This window comes from Pogonomyrmex barbatus, unplaced genomic scaffold (assembly GCF_055798465.1).
Source record: "Pogonomyrmex barbatus isolate J1 unplaced genomic scaffold, ASM5579846v1 scaffold3, whole genome shotgun sequence".
In the NCBI taxonomy this organism is placed as follows: domain Eukaryota; kingdom Metazoa; phylum Arthropoda; class Insecta; order Hymenoptera; family Formicidae; genus Pogonomyrmex; species Pogonomyrmex barbatus.
Genome location: NW_028297127.1, coordinates 9,195,096 through 9,220,383, shown reverse-complemented (window position 1 = coordinate 9,220,383; position 25,288 = coordinate 9,195,096). Strand labels below are relative to the sequence as shown.

At 41.1% G+C, this 25,288-nt stretch overlaps 3 protein-coding genes and 2 pseudogenes across 3 annotated transcripts; 2 read left to right on the top strand and 3 right to left on the bottom strand.

Moving 5' to 3' along the window:
* The first annotated feature begins 1,359 nt into the window (after positions 1-1,359).
* LOC148936018 (uncharacterized) lies at positions 1,360-3,766 on the top strand (annotated as a pseudogene).
* A 9,132-nt stretch (positions 3,767-12,898) lies between these two features.
* On the bottom strand, positions 12,899-13,785 carry LOC148936017 (uncharacterized; annotated as a pseudogene).
* A 1,510-nt stretch (positions 13,786-15,295) lies between these two features.
* Positions 15,296-16,083, bottom strand: LOC148936016 (uncharacterized). Its single transcript, XM_089080511.1, has 2 exons — positions 15,637-16,083; positions 15,296-15,535 (listed from the first exon to the last, which is right to left on the bottom strand). The coding sequence occupies exons 1-2, from the start codon at positions 16,081-16,083 to the stop codon at positions 15,296-15,298; spliced, it is 687 nt and encodes a 228-aa protein (XP_088936637.1).
* A 6,099-nt stretch (positions 16,084-22,182) lies between these two features.
* Positions 22,183-22,758, top strand: LOC112552769 (uncharacterized). Its single transcript, XM_025218838.2, has one exon. The coding sequence runs from the start codon at positions 22,183-22,185 to the stop codon at positions 22,756-22,758; it is 576 nt and encodes a 191-aa protein (XP_025074623.2).
* Positions 22,759-24,356: 1,598 nt separating this feature from the next.
* On the bottom strand, positions 24,357-25,031 carry LOC148936015 (uncharacterized). Its single transcript, XM_089080295.1, has one exon. The coding sequence runs from the start codon at positions 24,986-24,988 to the stop codon at positions 24,587-24,589; it is 402 nt and encodes a 133-aa protein (XP_088936421.1). The 5' UTR covers positions 24,989-25,031; the 3' UTR covers positions 24,357-24,586.
* Positions 25,032-25,288: the final 257 nt, after the last annotated feature.

Genomic DNA, 25,288 nt, shown 5'->3' with positions numbered 1-25,288 from the left:
CATTTTGGAGAAGAAACCACAAGCACAGCTGTCCGCAGACGCTCTGATCATATGTCTGATAGGACGTTCGATTGTACTCTATCGTAGCATCGTCTCCGAAATATCATATCAGTTCCTTGAGCGGTCGAAGATTACCGAAACTGTCGAAATATATAACACGATCGTTTCTCTTTGCGTATGCTACCCAATGACTGCCGGGACCCATCATGTCGTCCAGATTTACGATACCGCTCTCTTTTCGACGCGCGCCGCTAATCGGTAATGCGTCACACATAAAAACGCCTCTAAAGTATGGTACGCGCAAACGCTTCGCCAGCTGGTCCAATTGTACGTTGGTGGTTACACCCGTAGATATTTTTATTGTCTCTTTGGCGTTTTTTTTTCTTTTTTTCGCTGTTACACTTCGTCCGCCTTTGTACGGAGCGAGATATAGTCCTCGTCCGTATTTGTACGGAGCGAGATACAATCCCTGTCCGCGCATTTCCATTGCGCGATTGTGACGTTGTAGTTCCTCGAGCTGACGTTGTATGGCTTTCTTGTCGTTTACCGCTTTCGCCACGCTGACCGCTCCACCAATCATGGAACCGAGCGCGCCCAACATTGGCAGAATCGGTAATATGCTGCCTCGTTTCGCCGTTGGAAGTATTCGTTTTTTTTTGTTGGCTTTTTCCTTGTTTTCGCTTTCATACCCATGCCGATCTTGGTCTTGGCTTTCATCGCTGCCCAAGCTGTAGCGGCAGCTTTTTCGCACAAATTCGAATCTCTCGCAATGACGCGTCCTAGGGCTTTATCGGCGAGTATCTTATCCGCCGCGTGTCTATCGGTGAGATCGTTGCTCCGAGAATACGCAATGTCGTGTTCACGGCACGCCGCGTCTAGTGGATTTATGCCCGTTTCACCTCTGGCTAATCGCTTTTTCAGCTGAGTACCCGGACCGCAAAACTGATAGCCGGGAATATGTAATTCGAAAGGAAGCGCATTTATCGCTCGATTGAGCAGTTCTCCAACGCAGCCTTTGTTCGTTTCTGCTGACATATGTTACAATCCTTTATCTTCGGTGCGGGGCCGTCTATATGCGTGCGTTGCTACGATTGATTATAATGCTCGACGCAGCGACGATAGATTTGAACCTCCAAATCCGCCTTTATATGCCGGAAGTTTGTTCCACACGTGGTCGATATAGTCGCCACATATGCGTAACAATATGATCTTCGGTATATATTGCAACTGTTCAGCGCGCAAATCCCAAATATCAAATAGATGCGATAGCGCGAGATACATTTTTGCTACTAAGCGAATCGCGGTTTCGCGCGCCTATAAATAGGCGTTCAATCAAAGCCTAGATAACGCAGTGTGAACATGAAATTCGTGCGGTACCCGCAGACGATACACGTCGTGAACTACGACGAGAAAGTGCAAATGATGGGAGATATCGCGACAAAGCGCAAGCATGGTGAAATACTACCGAGTACTATACGCGCGATTATTTGCGGTCCATCGAATTGCGGTAAAACCAACGTTCTCATAAGTTTGCTCGAGAGTCCACACGGTGTACGTTTTGAGAACGTGTACGTGTATTCGAAGTCATTGCAACAACCAAAATATCGATATCTCGAAACTTTGTTGGCATCGATCGACGTAATCGGCTATTTTACGTTTTCCAACAACAGTGACGTCATTCCACCGAGCGAGGCACGCCCCAATTCGATCTTCGTCTTCGATGACATTGCATGTGATAAGCAAGATGTGATGAGAGAGTATTTCTCGATGGGCCATTCGAACGTCGACTGCTTCTATCTCTGTCAGACGTATGCGAAGATACCTAAACATCTGATACGCGACAATGCGAACTTGCTGATTTTATTTAAACAGGATGGTACCAACTTGAAACATGTTTACAACGATCATGTGAATACTGACATGTCGTATGATGAATTCTGTGCGTTATGTCGCGATTGTTGGCGGCGCGAGTATGGATTCCTAGTGATAGACAAAGACAGTCCGCTTGTCAATGGGCGGTACAGAAAAGAATTTAACACGTTCGCGGTACCATAATGTGATTAGTCGATGTTGATACGTCAATTAAACAACATGAATATCAAAGATCGCGAGAAAATAGCAAAACAGATTGCGAAAACGAGCGATTCGCAAAAAATATCGCGCTTTGAAAACTGGTAAAATAGATGAAGATGTAGCGTTGGAGAGACGCTTCAAACCCATCGTTGAACCTCTAAAACAGATTATCGAGGAAACACATCCAATTAAAAAAGTAGCCAATGTTGCAAAGGATATCAGTATTAAGAAAAAAAAGAACCGTGAAGACAGCGATGACGATGACGATACTACTACTACTACTAACAGGGATTCGTATTGGACGGATGTTGGATGGTTGAAATTATCGCCGCAATCTAAAAAGCGTACAAAACAATTGAATACCGCGTCAGATTCATTCACGTTCGATTCTACATCGATAGAACCATCAAAAGAACTACCGAAAATACCGCTATTCGTGCGAAATGAAAATATTTTTGAAACAAAAGATGTTAGTGAACCGTCACTCGAAACAACATCAAACAGAATCTGCAAACGCATGGAAGTCGTGAGACGCTTCATGGTCAGCTAGGACCATTGGGACGAAAGTACGTGGGCCTTCTTCTCGGTGACGACATAGATAAAGCGATCGATAATGGGTACGGTATCTATTTCGACAAAAGTGGTACAATGCTCGGTGACAAAAAGTTTGACGTTGACAAAAATGACTCCATAATCATAGACAATGTGAGATACAATGGTACACCAGGATTATACGAATTGATCTTCAAGAGACTTCCCGATGAAGCTATATTTACCAAAAATGACAAACAAACGTATAAAAGTATACTATTAACAACGAATGCTCATAGACGTGGTCACAGCGCCCATAATCCCATCATGGGCAACAAGGGATACAAGTACATTAATATCATCGCTCCGCTCGTATCTACATATAAAAGAAGCAGTAAAAAGGGTGCAGGCATGAATAATATACCATCCACCATGAAGTTAAATGACAACAAGATCGATTACGTGCATTGGGACGATCCCAACGAACTGGTGGATCGACTTCGATTACTCGACGCTTCGCACCGAGCTGGTCACAACGCTCACGACAACGAGATGCTGTCGATCATTGAGGAACTTCGCGAAGCCGGCATTATTATAAATTAAATCGCGTGTCGACGAAACGAGCCAGTTGATTGACGTCAGTGAGGAAAAAAACTTTAATTGTAATATATCTTATTTACACACATTAATATCAAACATCGTCGAAACATGAGATCGTCAAAATCTGATGGACGTGAAAAAAATATTAACTCCGTAAGGCGACGACTCGTCGAGGAATTGCACGCTCCAGCCAGAAGAAATTTTCCACGAAGACGTGTCATAATTCGAGGATACGACGATCTGTGGCAAGCTGATATCGTCGAGATGCGCCCATATTCGAATTTCAACAGAGGTCATCATTACATACTCACCGTTATCAATGCGTTGAGCAAATATGCCTGAGCCATACCGCTTAAGAGCAAGATCGGAAGCGAGACGGCTAACGCTATCGCCGAGATAATTCGAGAGAGCGGAAGATGCCCGAGAAATTTGCAAACGGATATGGGGAAGGAGTTTTACAACGCCGATGTGCAGAAACTCTTGAAAAAACATAGCGTTAATCATTATTCCACGTATTCAATATTGAAGGCATCGATCGTCGAACGGTTCAATCGCACACTTAAAAACGACATGTGGAAGTGTGTGTTTACACATGTGTGTGTTTACACTTAATGTACTTACAAGTGGGTCGACGCGCTGCCACGTCTCGTGTTAGATTACAACGCGCGCAAACATCGCACTATTGGCATGCGACCCATTGACGTAACTCCCGCGATCGCTAAAAAACTCTTGGGCACGGTGTACAGCGCGATAAAGATCGCAGGTCCAGCAAAATTCAAAGTAGGCGAATCGGTACGTGTGAGCAAGTACAAGACAGTTTTCGAAAAAGGTCACGCCAAATTGGACCACCGAGGGGTTTAAGATCGTTAAAGTGCAGCATATTAATCCCGTAACCTATCTACTCGAAGAGATTATCGCGGAGAATTCGTTGCTGGAGCGTTCTACGAGCACGAGTTGCATCGCGCGACTCATCCGGACGTGTATCTCGTGGAGAAAGTACTGCGTAGGAAAGGAGATAAGGTTTACGTCAAGTGGCTGGGATTTGATGAGTCACACAATTCTTGGATACACAAAAATAATGTGATTTAATTCATTTATTGTAAACAAATATAAAAATATTTATATAAAAAAAGTATTTATATAAAAATATATACAATAAGTCTTATTTTTTCTTCCATTACATTTTCGTAAAGAAACTATACAGATGGATTAACTACGATGAACTTAAGATAATATATAAAATGTATAACACTACGGGAAATACGTACATGTAAACTACAAGTACATATAAATTACAAGTACATATAAACTATAAGAAATACATACATATGTATATGCATACGTACATATGTGCATAAACTACAAGTATGTATATACATACGTACACATGTACATAAATACATACGTACATATGTACATACATACATAAATACATACATACGTACATAAACTACAAGTATGTATATATATATTGTTGTAGCCAGGTCTACAACCAATAATAAAAGTAGTCCGCATGGCAACAAAATTAGGTTGCACGAACCTCGAAAAGTCTTTCGAAAGATTACACAAATGTGTGATCGCCGAAATCGCGACCAGTCTTTCGAAAGACCGAAGAAATGCATCGCGAGAACATTGCGAAAAAGTTGATCAGCAAATTCCTAAATTTGATGATCAAATCGAGCGTGATATTGATTGATCAATATCACGCAACCGATCGACGCAAACGATCAGAATGCTGACCAGGCATCGATCAGACTATATAACCGGCTACACAAGGAATAGTCAGAGTCGGGAATCAATCAAACATTACGTGTCGTTCGGAATCGTTACTATAATTATCGCGCAAGATATTACACGAGCACAGCGAAGTTCACGCGAGCCGTACTATCAACGTCTCAGGTGACATACTCGGTCGACGGCCGCCAGAGTAACGCGATACGCGCCCGCCGACGTTTAACCGTGTGTGAAAGAAATAATATAAATATTAAATCCAAGAAATTATGCAATTGTTAAATAAATCAAATATCATAAAGAAAGTGTGTTAGTGATTTTAAGAAGATTTCCTTCCATTCGTTTGATCCTGCTCGGAGTCCCAACTCCTTAGGCTTAACGGACCCGACTATCTCTAAAAATTAACGTTGTAGCCCATCCGGGGTACAACATTTTGGTGGCAGCGGTGGGATAGTCAAAACCAACTCCAAGAACAACTTGAAAGGATCATCGTTAATCAAGCCAGCAGAATCAAACGAGTAAGCCCCGACGCATTGCATTACGGGCAGAAGAAAAAATTTTTTTTCTTCTTCTTGAAGAAACAAGACCTGTAGAAAACAGGCGGACGGAAAAGGCCCCGTCAAAAAATAAGCCGCCCAAACAAAATAAGACCTGCAGTAATAGACAGGCAGAAGAATCAAATTCTCAATAAGCAAAAAATACAAGACCTGCAGTAATAGACAGACAGAAGAATCAAATTCTCAATAAGCAGAAAAAATAAGACCTGCAGTAATAGACAGGCAGAAGAATCAAATTCTCAATAAGCAGAAAAAATAAGACCTGCAGTAATAGACAGGCAGAAGAATCAAACTCTCAATAAGCAGAAAATACAAGACCTGTAGAAAACAGGCGGACGGAAAAGGCCTCGTCAAAAAATAAGCCGCCCACGAAATTGTGTCAAGTGTACAGTGCAATATTAGTAGAATGCCGACCTACGACAACGAGTGTCCAGTGGCAGCGGAGCAACGACCAGAGAGTCCACGAGCACCGAGAGCCAGCCAGCGCTGACCGTGTACAACGATACCAGGCAGCAAGGACGCTTCACCGACACGCACTACTACACGCAGCCAATTGACGCACCAGCACAAGCAGCGAACATGCGAGCGTATGCGATTTATCTACTAATGTAAGTCCAAGAAATTATATTTTAAAAAGGCGAATGTCCGCAGCGAAGGACAGCGTAGCAAATGCGACTTGGCCAAAATCTCGGTCAATAAATAATTCTGTAAACTTTCCGCATACTATCTCCGCGTTAAATGTACCGCGAGAAATGCATTAAAAGAAATACGCGATAACGTGCGCCGCGTATTACAATACGATAGTGACGAAGACGTCCACGTAATAACAGAACGCGAATTTCCATACGACGAAAAAGATTACAGCTTGCTCGAACCGAACGACACCGACTCTCACAATAACACACACGTACAAGCGCGAAAAAACATACATACAAACCTACGAGACGGAAGCTTATTCAATTCTTTTAATATATATCAATCGCTAATAAACGAAATGGCTCACTCACCTGTCGAACAACAGAATGAAATCGACAACGAAATTTTACAATTACGACATTCGGTCGAGAGACATGGACCGCAAGAAAGTCGAACGAACCGCCGCGTCACAATCGACGCACCGCCCGATAACAGTCTCATTCGAGAATTAATGGACGAAATACGCGATCTCCGTGTGCAAGTCAACGGATTAAGACAACAAACACAATTGCCTATGGGCGAACGAACGAGAATATCTCAGGATTTTCTACCACACCCGTTAGATCTAACTTACGGACGTTCATATCAAGATATACGAAACCAGCCGGGAAATGCACTGGCATTCCTCACACTGAAAGACGCGCGTAACATGATCCCAGGGATCGACGGCACGTCACGAGGACGCGTGTACGAATTTCTAAACGCAAGTACGTACGCGATAAAAAATATACATCCCGCGGATGAACATTCTCTATTAGAAGCCATTCTTTGCACTAAATTCAAAGGCAAGGCCATGATGGATTTCCGTACGAGAGATATAATAAACTTTGAACAATTGAAACGAGAATTAGAAAAAGAATATTTGAGCAAACGAAGCACCGCACATTTGCAACTCGAATTCAACTCGCTCAAACAAAAAACAAACGAGAATGCACAAGAATTCGGCAGACGAACCGAAAATATAGCCATGGAATTATACGAATCCATGGAAGAAGGAAAAAATCATACGGTCGAACAGCAACGCGCGATTTTAGAAAATATAAAAGAGCAGGCGCTCCACAATTACCAGAATGGTTTACATGAAGAAATTAAATTAATTGTACGATCGCAGCGATATCAAACAATACAGGAAGCAATCGCAGGAGCAACCGCGGAAGAAAAAACGCGAGGACCTAGCATGCGAACGCTAACTTATCGAAACCGGCCAGTATTTAAAACGCATACACCTAGTCCGCGTTGTGAAAAATGCGGAAAAATCGGTCATTACGGATACGATTGTAGGACTAGCCGTTTTTCAAATAGATATACTCTGCCTAAGCCAGAAAGGCAACCACGAATAAATACAGTTGAGAAACAGTGTAGCTATTGCAAAAAGATAGGACATTTACGGCACGAATGTTGGACATTAAATGGAAAACCGGAAAACAGCAAAAATTCCGGAAAAATTTTTTCGAATTCGCGAAGAGAAAATTCCGCGAAGAATTTTAAAAATAAAAAGAGCGAAACCGGCGAAGATAAATCGACCGTCCCGCGTCCCGCGTCAGAGTATCGCGTGGCACACGTTAAGGGGACACCGCTCGTTAACACTGGGTTAAATGCAATCACATTACCGATTGCAGAAGCCAAAGGAAGAAAAATAAATTTCTTGTTTGATACAGGAGCATCAGCAACAATAATAAAACTGAAACATGTTTTAGACCACGTCCTAATATATGAAGAAAAAACTAAGCTAACAGGCATAACAGGACATGAATTAATAACATTGGGCAAAACACATATTACGGTGCAACTGTCGCGAGAAAAGATACGACACCCCGTATACATAGTGCGAGATAATGCGCCAATGGAATACGATGCAATCCTAGGAGCAGATTTTATTTGGAAATACATGACTGCGTTCAATCCAAGAATAAATTTAGTACAATTTCAAAATACGAAATTCAGATTGTACCCATACAGGCGCGTAACCTTAGGGCCGCGCAGCGAAACAATCGTGCAAGTCACGACTAACCAAAATATAATGGGATTGACAAAACCAGAGGAAATGATACCTGGAATTTTTATTGGATGTTGCCTAGTCGAACCACGAAATTATACGTGCCCAATAAGTATAATAAACATTACAGAAGAAGAAAAAATTGTGCAAGTACCACAAGTAATAATAGAAGAAATAAATACACAAGAAAAAATAATACAAGAATCTGTAAACGCAATACAGTCAAAAAATAAAGAGACAAAATCAATAGCTCGAGAAGAGCAAATAAACAATTCCTTGCGCACAGAACATTTAAATGAAGAAGAACGAAAATCTATATTAAAATTATGTCACGAATACAATGACGTGTTCCACCTAGAAGGGGATACATTATCATGCACATCAAAGATTAAGCATGAAATAGCAGTACGAACAGATTCGTCACCAGTAAACGTACGACCTTACCGTTTACCGGAAAAACACAAAGACGAGGTAAATAAACAGATTCAAGAAATGTTGAAACAAGAAATTATCAGACCGAGCGTCAGCCAATGGAACGCACCACTATTAGTCGTGCCCAAAAAGACAGATGCGTCAGGAAAAACAAAATTACGAATTGTAATAGACTTCAGAAAATTAAACGATCTCACAATCGGAGATTCATTTCCGTTGCCCAATATAACGGATATACTTGATCAGCTGGGCAACGCAAAATACTTCACGACACTGGATCTCGCATCAGGTTACCACCAGATATCAATGGCGGAGCGAGATAAAAATAAAACAGCATTCTCTACACCACAAGGTCATTATGAATTTAATAGAATGCCATTTGGTCTGAAAAACGCACCTGCAACCTTCCAACGATTAATGAATTCAATTTTAACAGGGTTGCAAGAAATTAAATGTCTAGTGTATCTGGACGATATTGTAATATACGGTCCTAGCTTAATAGAGCATAACAAAAGATTAAAATTAGTTCTCCAAAGACTAAGAGAGAACAATCTAAAGCTCCAACCGGACAAGTGCGAATTTTTAAGAAAAGAAGTGATTTATTTAGGACACATAATTACGGAAAATGGAATTTCGCCAGATCCATCAAAACTGCACGCCGTAAAAAATTTTCCTATGCCCAAAAAAGTAAAAGATGTGCAATCATTTATCGGATTAGCCGGATATTACCGAAAATTTATCGAAGATTTCTCACGAATAGCAAAACCTCTAACAAAACTCACAAAAAAGGGAGAGAAATTCGAATGGACCGAAAAACAGCAAAACGCATTTGATACATTAAAAAATAAATTAACGACGGCACCGATATTAAAATATCCAGACTTTACGAAAGAATTCCTCCTAACAACGGATGCATCGGATTATGCAATAGGAGCCGTCTTATCGCAAGGCGAGGTAGGTCAAGACCAACCCGTCGCGTACGCCAGCCGTGTACTATCGCGAGCAGAACAGAATTATAATACGACTGAAAAGGAATTACTCGCAATAGTATGGGCAGTAAAACATTTCAGACCTTATTTATACGGGACAAAATTTAAAATAATTACCGATCATAAACCGTTAATATGGTTATTTAATGTAACAGATCCCGGATCACGTTTAGTCAGATGGAGATTAAAATTGGAAGAATTCGATTATGAAATAATACATAAAGCTGGAAAAGCAAACGCTAACGCCGACGCATTGAGTCGTAACGTAGCAACAATAACAGAAGGGCAGCAAACTGACGACATCGCGTCAGAAAAACAATATAAAGAAGAAGAAAAGAAACAAATATTATATGAATATCACAACGCACCTATAGGAGGACACCAGGGCGTTGAACGAACAATAAATAGAATACGATTACACCACAACTGGCCAGGATTAAAAAGAGACGTTGAGCAATACATCTCAAAATGTGAATATTGCCAGAAAAATAAATTGCAACGACGCGCTAAAGCACCATTAATGATAACAGATACGCCAACAAAACCATTTGAGAAATGCGCGTTAGATATTGTAGGATCTTTGCCTATAACAACGATGGAAAACAAATATGTATTGACATTCCAGGACAGTTTAACAAAATTTAGCAAAGGAATACCAATACAAAATCAAGAGGCGACAACAGTAGCGAAAGAATTTGTCACAAAAATTATATTAGAATATGGAATTCCAGACAAAATATTAACCGACCAAGGAACAAATTTTACAAGCGAATTATTTAAGAATACGTGCAAATTACTAAAAATACACAAATTACAAACGACGGCCTATCATCCAGAAACAAACGGAGCACTCGAAAGATCACATCGGACATTAACCGAATATTTAAGACATTATATTAATAATGATCAGACAGACTGGGACGAATGGATACCGTATGCGATGTTCGCATATAATACGACACCGCACACCGCTACGGGATTCACGCCATTCGAACTGGTATACGGGCACCAGGCGCCACTACCTACGGCCCTAACTAGCTCACCGAAATCATCGTATACATACGATGACTATGCGCAAGAACTCCGTGAAAGAATACGAGCCGCGAATCAAATAGCGAAGGAAAATATAAAAGAAGAAAAACAAAAAGCGAAGGAAACATACGATAGAAAAACAAAAATACGCACGTTCGAAATAGGAGATAAAGTCCTACTACACGACGAAACAGTTCGGCGAGGGAGATCAAAAAAGCTAGACGCGTTATGGATCGGACCCTACACAATTCTAGAAAAATTAAGCGATTTAAATTATAAAATAAAAATGGGCCGCCGAACGATAAACGTGCACGCGAACCGAATTAAACCGTTCGTGGAAAATTAAAAAGGAAATAAAAAGAAAAAAGCACACAGTACAGAATAATTGAATAAAAATAATAAGGAAATAAAAACAAAAACATTGGGACTCACCGGAGAAGAATCTCAGCAGATCCGGAAAATAATCCCAGCAATAATATCCAGAATTACCAAAAACTAACAGCTACACTACACTAAAAAACTAACACTACGAACTACACTATAAACTATACTACGAAGCACATTAAAAAATTTAGGCCCCAGGAGAGCGGCCTTTCGCCTCTGCGGGGTTGTCCGCGGGGCCATCCTCGAATCCCTCCTCATCCAAATTATCGGCGGGAACATCCAACGGATCGACATCCGAGGCACCCTCCGAATCAACCTCCACGTCCGCCACAACGGCCTCAGGCAGAGAGACCAGCAGTTCATAGAATTCCACACACCAAGGCAACTCTACAACCCTGCCTGGAACATCACTGCTGACGAACCAAATACAGTCCGCACATACGTGGAACACACCATTGTGATAAAATTGATTTACAATGGATAACCACTCGCGCACACGTTGGAAATGATCCCGAGCGGCAGGACTATCCATAAACTCATCGACGTCATTTTCGTCGACTTCAATATCGAAGTCGTCATCAGACGCTTCCGCCGCGGCCCGATCGTCAAAAACCGGCGGCGACGCGTCACGACCATAATTCCCTTGAGAACCCATGGTGTCACAAGGAAGGCACTTCGACAACTAACGAAATGCAGCCAGAGAGCTCATCGCGAAAATGAAATATTAGAAGGATCGCACCGATATAATAAATACGACACCAAGAGAAACAATATACGTCGTAAAAAAGCAAGCTAAACAGACTCACAGGAGAATCGTTTAACTAAGATAACAAATTCAGAATAAAGCAATATTACACCTGGGAACAGGATAAAAAAGAAAAAACGCCGAATTCGAGCATCGACAAATTTTCAGGAGAAATAAGAATTTTTTTTTAACATTGCAGAATAAGGATATGGATAATCAATGGAGAAGAAGAGAAAAAACTACCATTTGAAGTAGAAAACTTCAAGCATCACCCCGGAATATACTTCGAGGAAATAGGAAAACTAAACATAATCGAGTCATTCTGGAAGATTATTGCCAAAACATTATTTTATTTTGGATAATGGGGATGTTGTAGCCAGGTCTACAACCAATAATAAAAGTAGTCCGCATGGCAACAAAATTAGGTTGCACGAACCTCGAAAAGTCTTTCGAAAGATTACACAAATGTGTGATCGCCGAAATCGCGACCAGTCTTTCGAAAGACCGAAGAAATGCATCGCGAGAACATTGCGAAAAAGCTGATCAGCAAATTCCTAAATTTGATGATCAAATCGAGCGTGATATTGATTGATCAATATCACGCAACCGATCGACGCAAACGATCAGAATGCTGACCAGGCATCGATCAGACTATATAACCGGCTACACAAGGAATAGTCAGAGTCGGGAATCAATCAAACATTACGTGTCGTTCGGAATCGTTACTATAATTATCGCGCAAGATATTACACGAGCACAGCGAAGTTCACGCGAGCCGTACTATCAACGTCTCAGGTGACATACTCGACGGCCGCCAGAGTAACGCGATACGCGCCCGCCGACGTTTAACCGTGTGTGAAAGAAATAATATAAATATTAAATCCAAGAAATTATGCAATTGTTAAATAAATCAAATATCATAAAGAAAGTGTGTTAGTGATTTTAAGAAGATTTCCTTCCATTCGTTTGATCCTGCTCGGAGTCCCAACTCCTTAGGCTTAACGGACCCGACTATCTCTAAAAATTAACGTTGTAGCCCATCCGGGGTACAACAATATATATATATATACGTACACACGTACATAAATACATACATACATATATATGTACGTACATTACATACTGTACATTACATACGTACATATGTACATATGTATATATAAACTATAAGAAATACGTACATATGTACATATATATGTATAAAACTATATATAAAAAATACATGTATATTACAAAGGTATTCGCCAATGTCTCCATGGTAACGTTTCCGTCGAATCCGATATGATGTATCGTTTGTCATCGTATGGACTCAGAGCAATTTTTGACTCGGATACCGTATATACTTGGTGTAACTTGGATCTTATACATGACTGACGACGAGTCATTTCGATCTCTTCATTCAAACACCGTGTATAATCATCGAACGTTATTGTTCGCGCTACGACGTTATTTTTTACACCTTTCGCTTTTTTGGTCCTTTTTACCATCCATTCTCATCGCATACATTTTCGCTCTGAATCCGACAAATTCCGTCATAATCGCACCGTTATTTTCGTCCTTCATTAGGCCGGGTACTTTTTTATTCACGAGAGGCATACCATATGCGTTGTCTGCCGGATAATCGCTCGTATCGAATCTAGCGATATCGCGTTTCATCGTCTCGTACACATCATCACATTCAATGTGATATACAAGACTGTCTGTGTCGGTGTACATGATTTTATATTTGTCGCGATACAGCGGTAACATATATTCGTGGTGAAATTCGTACAAGCAGATTTTTGATATATCGAGTATACACATACCCACATAAATCGGCTTGTTGAATTTTACCTCGAGTTTACGCAGTTCGACGGCGATTAAATTTTCCGCAAAGACGCTGCGGCTGTGGAAATTTGGTTTCGCGATCATTGCCTCCGCACCGTATCGTCCGTCCCATTTCGTTATCAATTTTACATCCACGTGATTCCGGACATTTTCCATCATTTTACCGAATACCGCGTTGTTCATTAATTTGTATAAATTTTTTTCGCGCACATTCTAAGCTGTGTATTAAGTAATCGCGGAGCCAAGTGGATTGAGCGAATTGTAGTACGCGGTGTATCTTTGCGATACGAAGACTGTGGCGCGTACATTGCTGCAGGTTACAATAGTGGATGACATATCGCTTTTTGTCATATAGCGTCGCGAGAAGTTTATTCTGCCGCGTGCCGGGTGGTTTATCGCGCGTCGGACAGAAAGGTAAGTAGGTGTGTCGGTCGTGCAGATGATGCGGATACTCGAGATCGACCTCGAGAATATAACCCGTAGGCGAATCCGGAGCGATCGCGCTCGCATCAAAGTTCGCGATGTCTTCAACCCATCGAAATTTGGTATAGGGCAGCGGTTGACACATCGCCCATCCGTATAAATTGTTTACGTCGTAGTACATCAAATACGACGACGATTTCGACGGGTCATACGAACGCATGTACTTGTTATTGGCCTGCGTGTATCTGTTGGAACATTGACTGAGGCCGCCGCGTATACCGCGCTCGATAAACATAACCATATCGATGTCGGTGAGCAACTCAAATTTTACACGCGTATGTTTCAGCATGGCGTCCCACGTGAAACCTGGCAATGTGTAGTAATGAGCGGGATCGAGACTGTAACTTTTGATACAACTTTCACGGAAATTTTCAAAAACGTCGGCCAATAACAAGACATCAGTCTTCAAATATAGATCGCTATATTCGCCTAAGGTTTCAATAGAGAACCGCTGCCAGATGTTCACGGCGTGCGCGTAATCATTCTCCGACACTGTGTTACCGGTCAACGAGCTATAAAATGATTCGCGCGATGGTAGGCGCGTGTGTCCTGCAGCTTGTCCGCGCGATCCACGTATTCATAAGGAAAGACACCTTTACGCGCCAACAAATCAAAATCCTCGTTCGATAACGTGGAAAATTCGGAATGTAAAATTTTCAATTTCTCTCTACTTAAAAAAGATGTCAATTTATCGAGACTGGTACTCAAAAATTTGTACGAATCGATGAATAATTGTACACAATTTTGCGAATCTGATCTATCTTTGACATGTTTAGTGAATGAAATGTATTTTTCCTTTGTTATCGGCAGCACGTCAATTTTGCCTTCGTACGCCGTAGCTATTTCTGTGATAACAAAGTGCGCGTCATAACCGGATAAATTGTGAAAGACTACAGGAATGCAATATGATTTTTTATAGTTTAGATTGCAATTCGAATGTGCGGGTCCGCGGTAACGATCGGTAAGGTAATGATCACGTACCCGCGTGTCGTCCGACGCAAATGATTTCTCACAAATGTGACAACGCGTCGAGCTACGGTATGTCTCCCACTGATCTCTCGATGATGTTCCCATAGGGACATTCACGGATAACAAAATTTTTATTTGATGCGCCAAATTTTCGAGTTGTTGAACGAACCATGCAGCGCAGTCTTCGCCGCGACGAAATTGATACGCCGATAACGCATTGTCGTACGAACATCGCACATAATATCCTACGCTAAATACCTTGTGCTGCTGTTGATGTGTACAACGTGTTTTCTCTTTGCGGCTCCATCCTTCGCAGTATGCACTCAAGATCTGCGTAGACGATGAATCGAAGTCGTTCTTTGTTGCAGTAGTTCTTGAAGTCGAGCCACTTGTCGTCCTCATTCGGCAGTCGGATGGCGCAATCGTTCATCTGTTCGCAATCCACCGTATGCGATTCCAATTTCTCGGATGACTTAAAATAATGTAAAATCTGCAAACGGAAAACATAATTTTTTAGTATTTTTAGCATTTAAATTAACAATTATAAAATATTTTACATATTTTACATATTTTGTTAAAAAATGTGCATACGTACCGATCACAAAAGTATTTCTTGTGTTCTTTTTTACTTAGTTGCGAGCTCACAAGACGGGATAAGTTTTTGATGTACGCGAAGTGTCCATTATCGTCGCGCGGATCCTGCATGTACAACAAATTTGCATGTTTCTCCATTTTCTTTGTTGTCAGATGTATTGGGAGAATCTCCTTTTTCTTGATACCATAGACGTTGATAGAGATTTCGTTGAAATGTTCGAACTTTTTAATTTGATTCAACGTCATCGGAAACGTAATGTCTTGGAGATTTAACACCGTCGTATAATGTGGATACGATGATTCCCGATTTGTATGCTTTTCGACCGGAGGCAAGGCTGCGACCACTGACCATGCGAAACACGCATTGTCCGTTGACTGCACGTTAATTACCGCTCTCTTTAACATAATTTCCCGCGGTAACTCGATGTAACACCCCGCATGCATGGGATTATATTTATTAACATTAATTATTAAATTTAATATACGTGATAGCGCCCATCCATTGTTCGCGTTCTTGAAATTCTTCGAGCGATGCCAACGTAGGTTCGATGACGTGCTGCTCGTACCACTCATCCACATTTGACACTCGAAAGAGTTCACTATTTTTAGTGTTTATACTTTTATTGGCGCGTTTATCGCCCGTCACAAACTCGCCGTTGAACGCGGTGTTCACTTTTACATTATCGTGTCTTTCTATAATGTCTCGCACTCGTTCGAGCACTACACCACCGGCTTCCAAAAATCTAGTCTAAACTATATCGCGGCTCGATATAGTTCACGTTAATCACCGCACCAGTCAATATACGGCTTTCAAACGCCGTATCAATCTCGCGCCAAACGAGAGATCCATTGTCTCTACTGGTGCTCGCGTACTCGCCACCAACGTGCACGAAACGTCTTTCTAATTGTACCTTTGCACCCGCGAGTCGTGCGATCCTCGCCACCACAGATTGTCTATTTGCAACGGTGAGTCGAGGACGCTTAACACGACTAAGTTCTTCGAGTTGTTCGATACACTCGTCGCATTGTTGCAGCCACGCGAAACACTCCACCAAAGTAGCGACCTGGCTGCATTGTTCTAGCCGCTCGCGTTCCACTCGCTCGAGATGTTCCATTTTTTCATAGTGCGTCCCACGAAGCACTTGCACTTGCACGTGATTTGTCCACAATATCGTTTTTTTTTTACGCGGTGCAAATTGGGCACATATTGCATGGCATTATTACACAGACGGACTGTTGGCAATTGAAGCAAAATCGACCGTTTAACGCATCAAGAGTATTTATCTTTATGCTTCCTAACGGCATACAATACTCCAATGTCAGTATCCACCAGACGAACCATGCATTCGGCATATATAATTAGAGCATCACCTCAAATAATAAAATTGTATTGAACAATACTTTTTATTATTATTCAACGCAAGGAGTTCCGAACGCGTAACAATTTTTTCTGCATAATCCGTTAGCTCGTCACTCTGATCACTTATGCAATCACTGTCGTCAGACAACGCATGTTCATCTTCGTCTTCAATGTCAATGTTAATATTGTCAATATTATTAATCTCCATTTCTAGTTCATCTCCAAACTCTTCGTCCACTATATTCCTGAGGTTTTCCATGTTTATATTAAACACATTTTCTATATTTAACACATTATTCATCGTCAACTATTTTTCTTACACAGTATCGCGATCGATATTCGTTTCGAGACTTCCGAGATCTACTGTGATTCTGTGTGCCCAAGGATCTACTATATATATCGTCTATAATTTCATTGTCCCTTTGTCGAACTCGAAGCATGGTCATAAGTTTTCCGAATCACAATTTTGATTTTTTGTAGCAGCCCAAGTTTTCCCGTTTTTTTTTACCTCCAATTTTTCTCCGATAAGAAGATTCGATAGAAAAGATTTGATGACTTTTTTTTAAAGACAGCATAACTTGAAAGTAACAGTTGGAATAATATCAATCGATATCCGGAAATAGTTTTTTTCATAAAAAGAAAGAAACTTGGTATTTATGATGGAATATTATTTATTGGTGTAACATCGATAAAAAAACGTATTCAGTTTTATAGTTTCCGTTCCGTGTCACTGTCAAAATTTATTTGGCTCTTACGTGAAAACTTGGACTTGACCAAACAGGAACGAACATGTTTCAATATTTATTATTAGGAAAAAATTAAGAGAGAAGAAGTGTCCATTTACCGACTTATTTTTATTGAATAATGAATTTTTCGAGATTGTTCGAAATTAACTCGTTACAACATATACATTTGTTTAGCAGCCGAATTATTGGCGCTTCTCTTACCATGCTGTAACACGTACAATTGTCAATGCTATTTTTTCTAAATCGGGACATCATTATAAATCTTTCGAATTTGTTTAGGTACATTATTTTCATTAAATAACGGATTTTTGAGATTGTTCGAAACTAACACGTTGCGACACGTACATTTGTTTATTGCAGCCGGAGTATCGGCACTTTTCTTATCATGCTACATACAGTCGTCAATGCTATTTTTTCTAAGTCGGGACATCATTATAAATCTTCCGAATCGCAATTTGTTTAGGTACATTATTTTCATTAAATAATTTTTTCGGATTTTTCGAGATTGTTCGAAATTAACGCGTTGCAACGTGTACATTTGTTTATAGCAGCCGGATTATTGGCGCTTCTCTTACTATGCTGCGACACATACAATCGTCAATGATATTTTTTTCTATATCGGAACATCATTATAAATCTTTCGAATTTGTTTAGGTACATTATTTTCATTAAATAACGGATTTTTCGAGATTGTTCGAAATTAACTCGTTGCAACATGTACATTTATTTATAGCAGCCGGATTATTGGCGCTTCTCTTAACATGCTGTGACACGTACAGTCGTCAATATTTTTTCTAATTCGGGACATCATTATAAATCTCCCAAATAGCAATTTGTTTAAATACATAGCAGCCGGAATATCGGCGCTTTTTTTTCCTTTTTTTTTCCTATATCAATTTCTACAAAAAAAATATCTTTTCTAGCAGCTCTTCCTAGACAAAAAAAGATCCCCTCCCCTCCCCCTTAAAAGTACATTCCAAAGGATCATCGACAAAGCATTCCCCCTTCCCGTGCCAGTTACCCCCTCTCCTTTACCCCCGCGTCCCCGAGTTACCCCGCACACCCGCACCCCGCTCGGAGCTCCTGGGTTAGAACCGGCCTAGTATCACTACTTAGCAGAGATAATTCCAAGAAGCGAGGATAATCATATATGGTTGTTCTATTCCCATCAATCTCCGGACATGTCGAAAATACAACGCTTTATATATTGGCTTCGAATTAAAGCAGCTATAGAGAAAAGAAAAAAAGAAAGTAAAAAAATGTAAAATTGTTTTGATGAGACAGTACAACAATTTAAAAGAATCAAGATTTCGCAATATGGAACACCTAGAGCGAGTGAAACGCGAGCTGCTGGAGCAGTGCAGTCAAGTCGCTACCTTGATGGAGTGTTTCGCGTGGTTGCAACGATGTGAGGAGTGCATCGAACAACTCGAGGAACTTAGCCGTGTTAAACGTCCTCGACCGTTGCAAATAGACAACTGCGGTGGCGAGGATCGCGCGACTCGCGGGTGCAAAAGTACAATTAGAAAAACGTTTCGTGCACGTTGGTGATGAGTACGCGAGTAGAGACACTGGATCTCTCGTTTGGTGCGAGATTGATACGGCATTTGAAAGCCATATATTGACAGGTGATCAATGTGGACTATATCGAGCCGCGACAATTTTTAGAAGACATTGATGGTGTAGTGCTCGAGGGAGTGCGAGACATTGTACAAAGACACGATAGTGTGAAAGTGAACACTGCATTTAACGAGTTTGTGATAAATGGGCGATAAACGCGCGAATAAAAGTATAAACATTAAAAATAGTGAATTCTTTCGAGTGTTAAATTTGGACGAGTGATACAAGCAGTACGTTATCGAACTCACGTTGGCGTCGCTCGAAGAATTCCAAGAACGCGACAGTGGATGGGCGTTGTCGCGAATTCTAAATTTGACTGTAAACGTGAACAAATATAATCCAATGCACGCGGGATGCTACATCGAATTACCGCGGGAAATTATATTAAAGCGAGCGGTAATCAATGTACGATCCAAGGACAATGCGTGTTTCGCATGGTCGGTGGTCGCTCTGCATCCGGCTGAAAGGAATATAAATCGGGAATTGTCGTACCCATATTATACGACAGTGTTAAATTTGCAAGACATTATGTTTCCGATGACGTTAGATCAAATAAAGAAGTTTGAACGAATCAATGACATCTCAATCAACATTTACGGTTTCGAGGGAGGAAAAAAGATTCTTCCGATACATCTGACATCTGACAGGAAGTTGGAGAAGCATGCAAATCTATTGTACAGGATCCGCGCGACGACAGCGGAGCACTTCGTGTACATCAAAGATCTGTCCCGTCTTGTGAGCTCGCAAATAAACAAGAAGAAATGCAAAAAATACTTTTGCGACCGGTATATATTTTAACAAATTTTATTATTTCTCTTATAAAATTGTTTATTAAAAAATCATATTTTCCGTTTGCAGATGCCTACATTATTTCAGTTCGTCTGAAAAATTGCAGTCACATACTGCGAAAAGATGAACAATTGCGCCATCCGACTGCCGAGTGAGGACGACAAGTGGCTCGAATTCAAGAACCACACGAATAAGGAACGATTTCCATTCATCGATTACGCGGACTTGGAGTGCGTACTACAGCGAATGGAACCGGCAGAGAAGGAAGATGCATCGTACACTTATCAGCAACACGAGGTATTTAGCATCGGATACTGCGTGCGATGCTCGTACGACGACGCGTTATCGGTATATCGATTTCGTCGCGGCGAAGACTGCGTTGCGTGGTTCGTTCAGCAACTCGAAGATTTGGCGCATCAAGTAAAAATTCTGTTATCCGCGAATGTCCCCATGGAAACGTTGTCGAGAGAGCAGTGGGAGGCATATCGTAGCGCGACGCGTTGTCATATTTGTGAAAAACCATTTGCGTCGGACGACACGCGGGTACGCGATCATTGCCATCTTACCGGTCGTTACCATGGTCCCGCGCACTCAAATTGTAATCTAAATTATAAAGGTTCATATTGCATTCCCATAGTATTTCACAATCCGGTTATGACGCGCACTCTATCATCACGGAAATAGCTACGGCATTCGAAGGCAGGATCGACGTGCTGCCGATAACAAAGGAAAAATACATTTCATTCACTAAACATGTCAAAGATAGATCAGATTCGCAAAATTGTGTACAATTACGATTCATCGATTCGTACAAATTTTTGAGTACCAGTCTCGATAAATTGACATCTTTTTTAAATAGAGAGAAATTGAAAATTTTACGTTTCGAATTTTCCACGGTATCAAACGAAGATTTTGACTTGTTGACGCGCAAAGATGTCTTCCCGTATACGTGGATCACGCGGACAAGTTGCAGGACACGCGCCTACCACCGCGCGAATCATTCTATAGTTCGTTGACCGGTGATACGATGTCGGAGAACGATTATGCGCACGCCGCGAACGTCTGGCAGCGGTTCTCCATCCGAACGCTCGACGAAATATATCTCAAGACCAATGTCTTGTTGGCCGACGTTTTTGAAAATTTCTGCGAAAGTTGCGTCGCGAGTTATAGACTCGATCTCGCTCATTACTACACATTGCCAGGTTTCACATGGAACGCCATGCTGAAACATACACGTGTAAAATTTGAGTTGCTCACCGACATCGATATTGTTATGTTTATCGAGCGCGGTATACGCGGCGATCTCAGTCAATGTTCCAGCAGATATGCGCAGGCCAATAACAAGTACATGCGTTCGTACGACCCGTCGAAACCGTCGTATTTGATGTACTACGACGTGAACAATTTATACGGATGGGCGATGTGTCAACTGCTGCCCTATGCCAAATTTCGATGGGTTGAAGACGTTGAGAACTTTGACGCGAGCGCGATCGCTCCGGATTCGCCCACGGGTTATATTCTCGAGGTTGATCTCGAATATCCGCATCATTTGCACGATCGATACACTGACTATCTTTCTGTCCGACGCGATAAACCACCCGGCACGCGGCAGAATAAACTTCTCGCGACGTTATACGATAAGAAGTGGTATGTTATCCATTATCGCAACCTGCAGCAATGTACGCGCCATGGTCTTCGTATCGCAAAGATACATCGCGTACTACAATTTGCTCAATTCGCCTGGCTCCGCGATTACATCGAACTCAATACACACTTTAGAACGTGCGCGAAAAATGATTCTGAGAAAAATTTGTACAAATTGATGAACAACGCGGTATTCGATAAAACAATGGAAAATGTGCGCAATCACGTCGACGATAAACTTTTGACCAAATGGACGGACGGTATGGTGCGGAAGCAATGATCGCGAAACTAAATTTCCACAGCCGCAGCGTTTTTGCGGAAAACTTAATCGCCGTCGAACTGCGTAAACTCGAGGTGAAATTCAACAAGTCGATTTACGTGGGTATGTGTCTACTCGACATATTGAAAATCTGCTTGTACGAATTTCACCACGAATACATGTCACCGCTGTATCGCAAAAAATGTAAAGTAATGTACACCGATACAGACAGTCTCGTATATCACATCGAGTGCGACGATGTGTACGAGACGATGAAACGCGATATCGCTAGATTCGATACGAGCGATTATCCGCCGGGCAACGCGTACAGGATACCTCTCGTGAATAAAAAAGTACTCGGTCTAATGAAGGATGAGAATAACGGTGCGATAATGACAGAATTCGTCGGACTCAGAGCGAAGATGTACGCGTTGAGGGTGGACAGCAGAAAAGACATTAAAAAGGCGAAAGGTGTAAAAAATAACGTCGTAGCGCAAACAATAACGTTCGACGATTACACGCGGTGCTTGAATGAAGAGATCGAAATGACTCGTCGCCAGTCACGTATAAGATCCAAGCTACATCAAGTATATACGGTGTCCGAGTCAAAAATCGCTCTGAGTCCATACGATGACAAACGATACATCGTATCGGATTCGACGGAGACGTTACCGTGGGGACATTGGCGGATTCCATTGTAATATATTAGGTGTACAAAAAAATTCTGAGCTATAGATTTCATACAACCGAAATAACAATTTAAATTTTATATATCTTCCCGCCCTTTTGCGATTTTAAAGCGTTGACATTTGGCCTTCTAAAATGCCATACGATTTGGTGCGTTTGATGCACATAATCTCAAAAATCAATAGTGTTCACGATGGCAACAAAAGAGCATTCGATTTTCCATCCACTTCGCGTTTCATCTGAAGAAAAATGCTGCTGAAGCTACTGCAATGATTTGTGCTGCATATGGAGAGAACGCTATAAGTCATATTACATATAAAAGATGGTATCAAAAATTTCGCCAAGGAGATTCAGTCTTGAAGATGAACCGTGTGCTGGACGCCCTCAAAAGATTGAAACGGACGAATTGCAAGCACTGCTGGATATAAACTCTGCGCAAACTGAAAAGGAGCTTGCAGAACAGCTTGGCGTTACGCAGCAAATCATTTCCGTACGTTTACATACGATGGGAAAGGTTCAGAAGGAAGGCAAATGAGTTCCGCATGAATTGTCCGAAGACAACAAAAATCGTCGGCGTGACACTGCACTCACTTTGCCTTCAAAGTTCCGGAAAAAAGATTTTCTGCACAAAATTATTACAGGCGATGAAAAGTGGATTCTTTATGATAACCCTAAACGTAGAAAATCATGGGTTGACCCTGGTGAACCTTTGACATCGACGCCAAAGCCCAATATCCACGCCAAGAAGGTTTTGCTCTGTATCTGGTGGGATTGGAAAGGTGTGTTGTATTATGAGTTGTTACAACCGGGTGAAACAATCACGGCAGACCGCTACCAACAACAATTGACCAATTTGAGCGATGCATTAGAAGAAAAGAGGCCATTTACTGGCCAAGGACGTAAAGTGATCTTGCTTCATGACAATGCTCGACCACATGTTGCGAAAGCGACTCAGGACCATACCTTTGCGTTAGGCTGGGAACTTCTTCCGCACGCGGCGTATAGCGCAGACGCCATGGCGCCTTCCGATTACTACCTATTCCGGTCGCTGCAGCATCATTTGGCTGATACACATTTCGTGAGATTTGAAGAGATACGAAAATGCATTGATGACTTTATCGCTTCGAAGCCGGTGAGCTTCTATCGTCAAGGAATTCACAACTTACCCGAAATATGGCAAAAAGTCGTTGATGCAAATGGGGAATATTTCGCTGATTAATATTTTTTTGTTTGTTTTTGAATAAAGATTGAATTTTACAAAAAAAAACTCAGAACTTTTTTGTACACCTAATACATGTATATGCAATGTACATATATTTTATATATTTGTATATGTAGTTTATATGTATGCATATATGCACGTATGTATGTACGTATGTATGTACGTATCTATGTATCATATCGTATGTATGTACGTATGTATGTACGTATCTATGTATCATATCTATGTACGTATGTATGAACGTATGTATTCTTGTAGTTTTATACGATACTGTTATATATGTAGTGTAGATGTATGTATTCTTTTGTAGTTTTTATATGTAGTTTTACAATAAAATTTAGCTGTTCAAATCTATTTTATATATAAAATTTGTAATAGCAATCAAGATCTTGCTTGCTGAGGAATTAGCTTTAATTCTCTCTTCGATTTATCTAATGTATACTCGGCTTAATACATATATTGTTTATAATACATGTAGTTTTACATGTGTTCTCGTAAGTTGTATACATGTATAGTTTAAAAAAAATGTAATGGAAGAAAAAAATAATAAAAACTCTTTGTATACATGTATACAGTGTATATTTATTTTTTTAATACATTATAAAAATAAGAAAAATGAATTATATCACACTGCTTTTGCTTCTCCATGAGTTGTACGATCTATCGAATCCCAGCCACTTGACGTAAACCTTGTCTCCTTTCCTGCGTAGTACTTTCTTCACGAGATACACGTCCGGATGAGTCGCGCAATGTAATTCGTGTTCGTAGAACGCGCCCACGACCGATTTTCCGCGATAGTCCTCGAGCAGATAAGGTATGGGATTAGTATGTTGCACTTTAACGATTTTAAACACCTCGGTGGTCCAATTTGGCGTGTAACCTTTTTCAAAAACTGTCTTGTACTTTCTCACGCGTACCGATTCGCCTACTTTGAATTTTGCTGGACCTGCGATCTTTATCACGCTGTATACCGTATCCAAGAGTCTTTTGGCGATCGCGGGAGTTACGTCAACGGGTCGCATGCCGATAGTGCGATACTTGCGCGCGTTGTAATCTGACACGAGACGCGGTAGCGCGTCGACCCACTTGTAAATGCCGTTGAGCGTAAACGTCTTCCACATGTCGTTCTTAAGCGTGCGATTGAATCGCTCGACGATCGATGTCTTCAACACTGTATACGTGGAATAATGATTAACGTTGTGTTTTTTCAAGAGTTTTTGCACATCGGCATTGTAAAATTCCTTTCTCATATTCTCCGTTTGCAAATTTTTCGGGCATCTTCCGCTCTCTCGAATTATCTTAGCGATAGCGTTAGCCGTCTC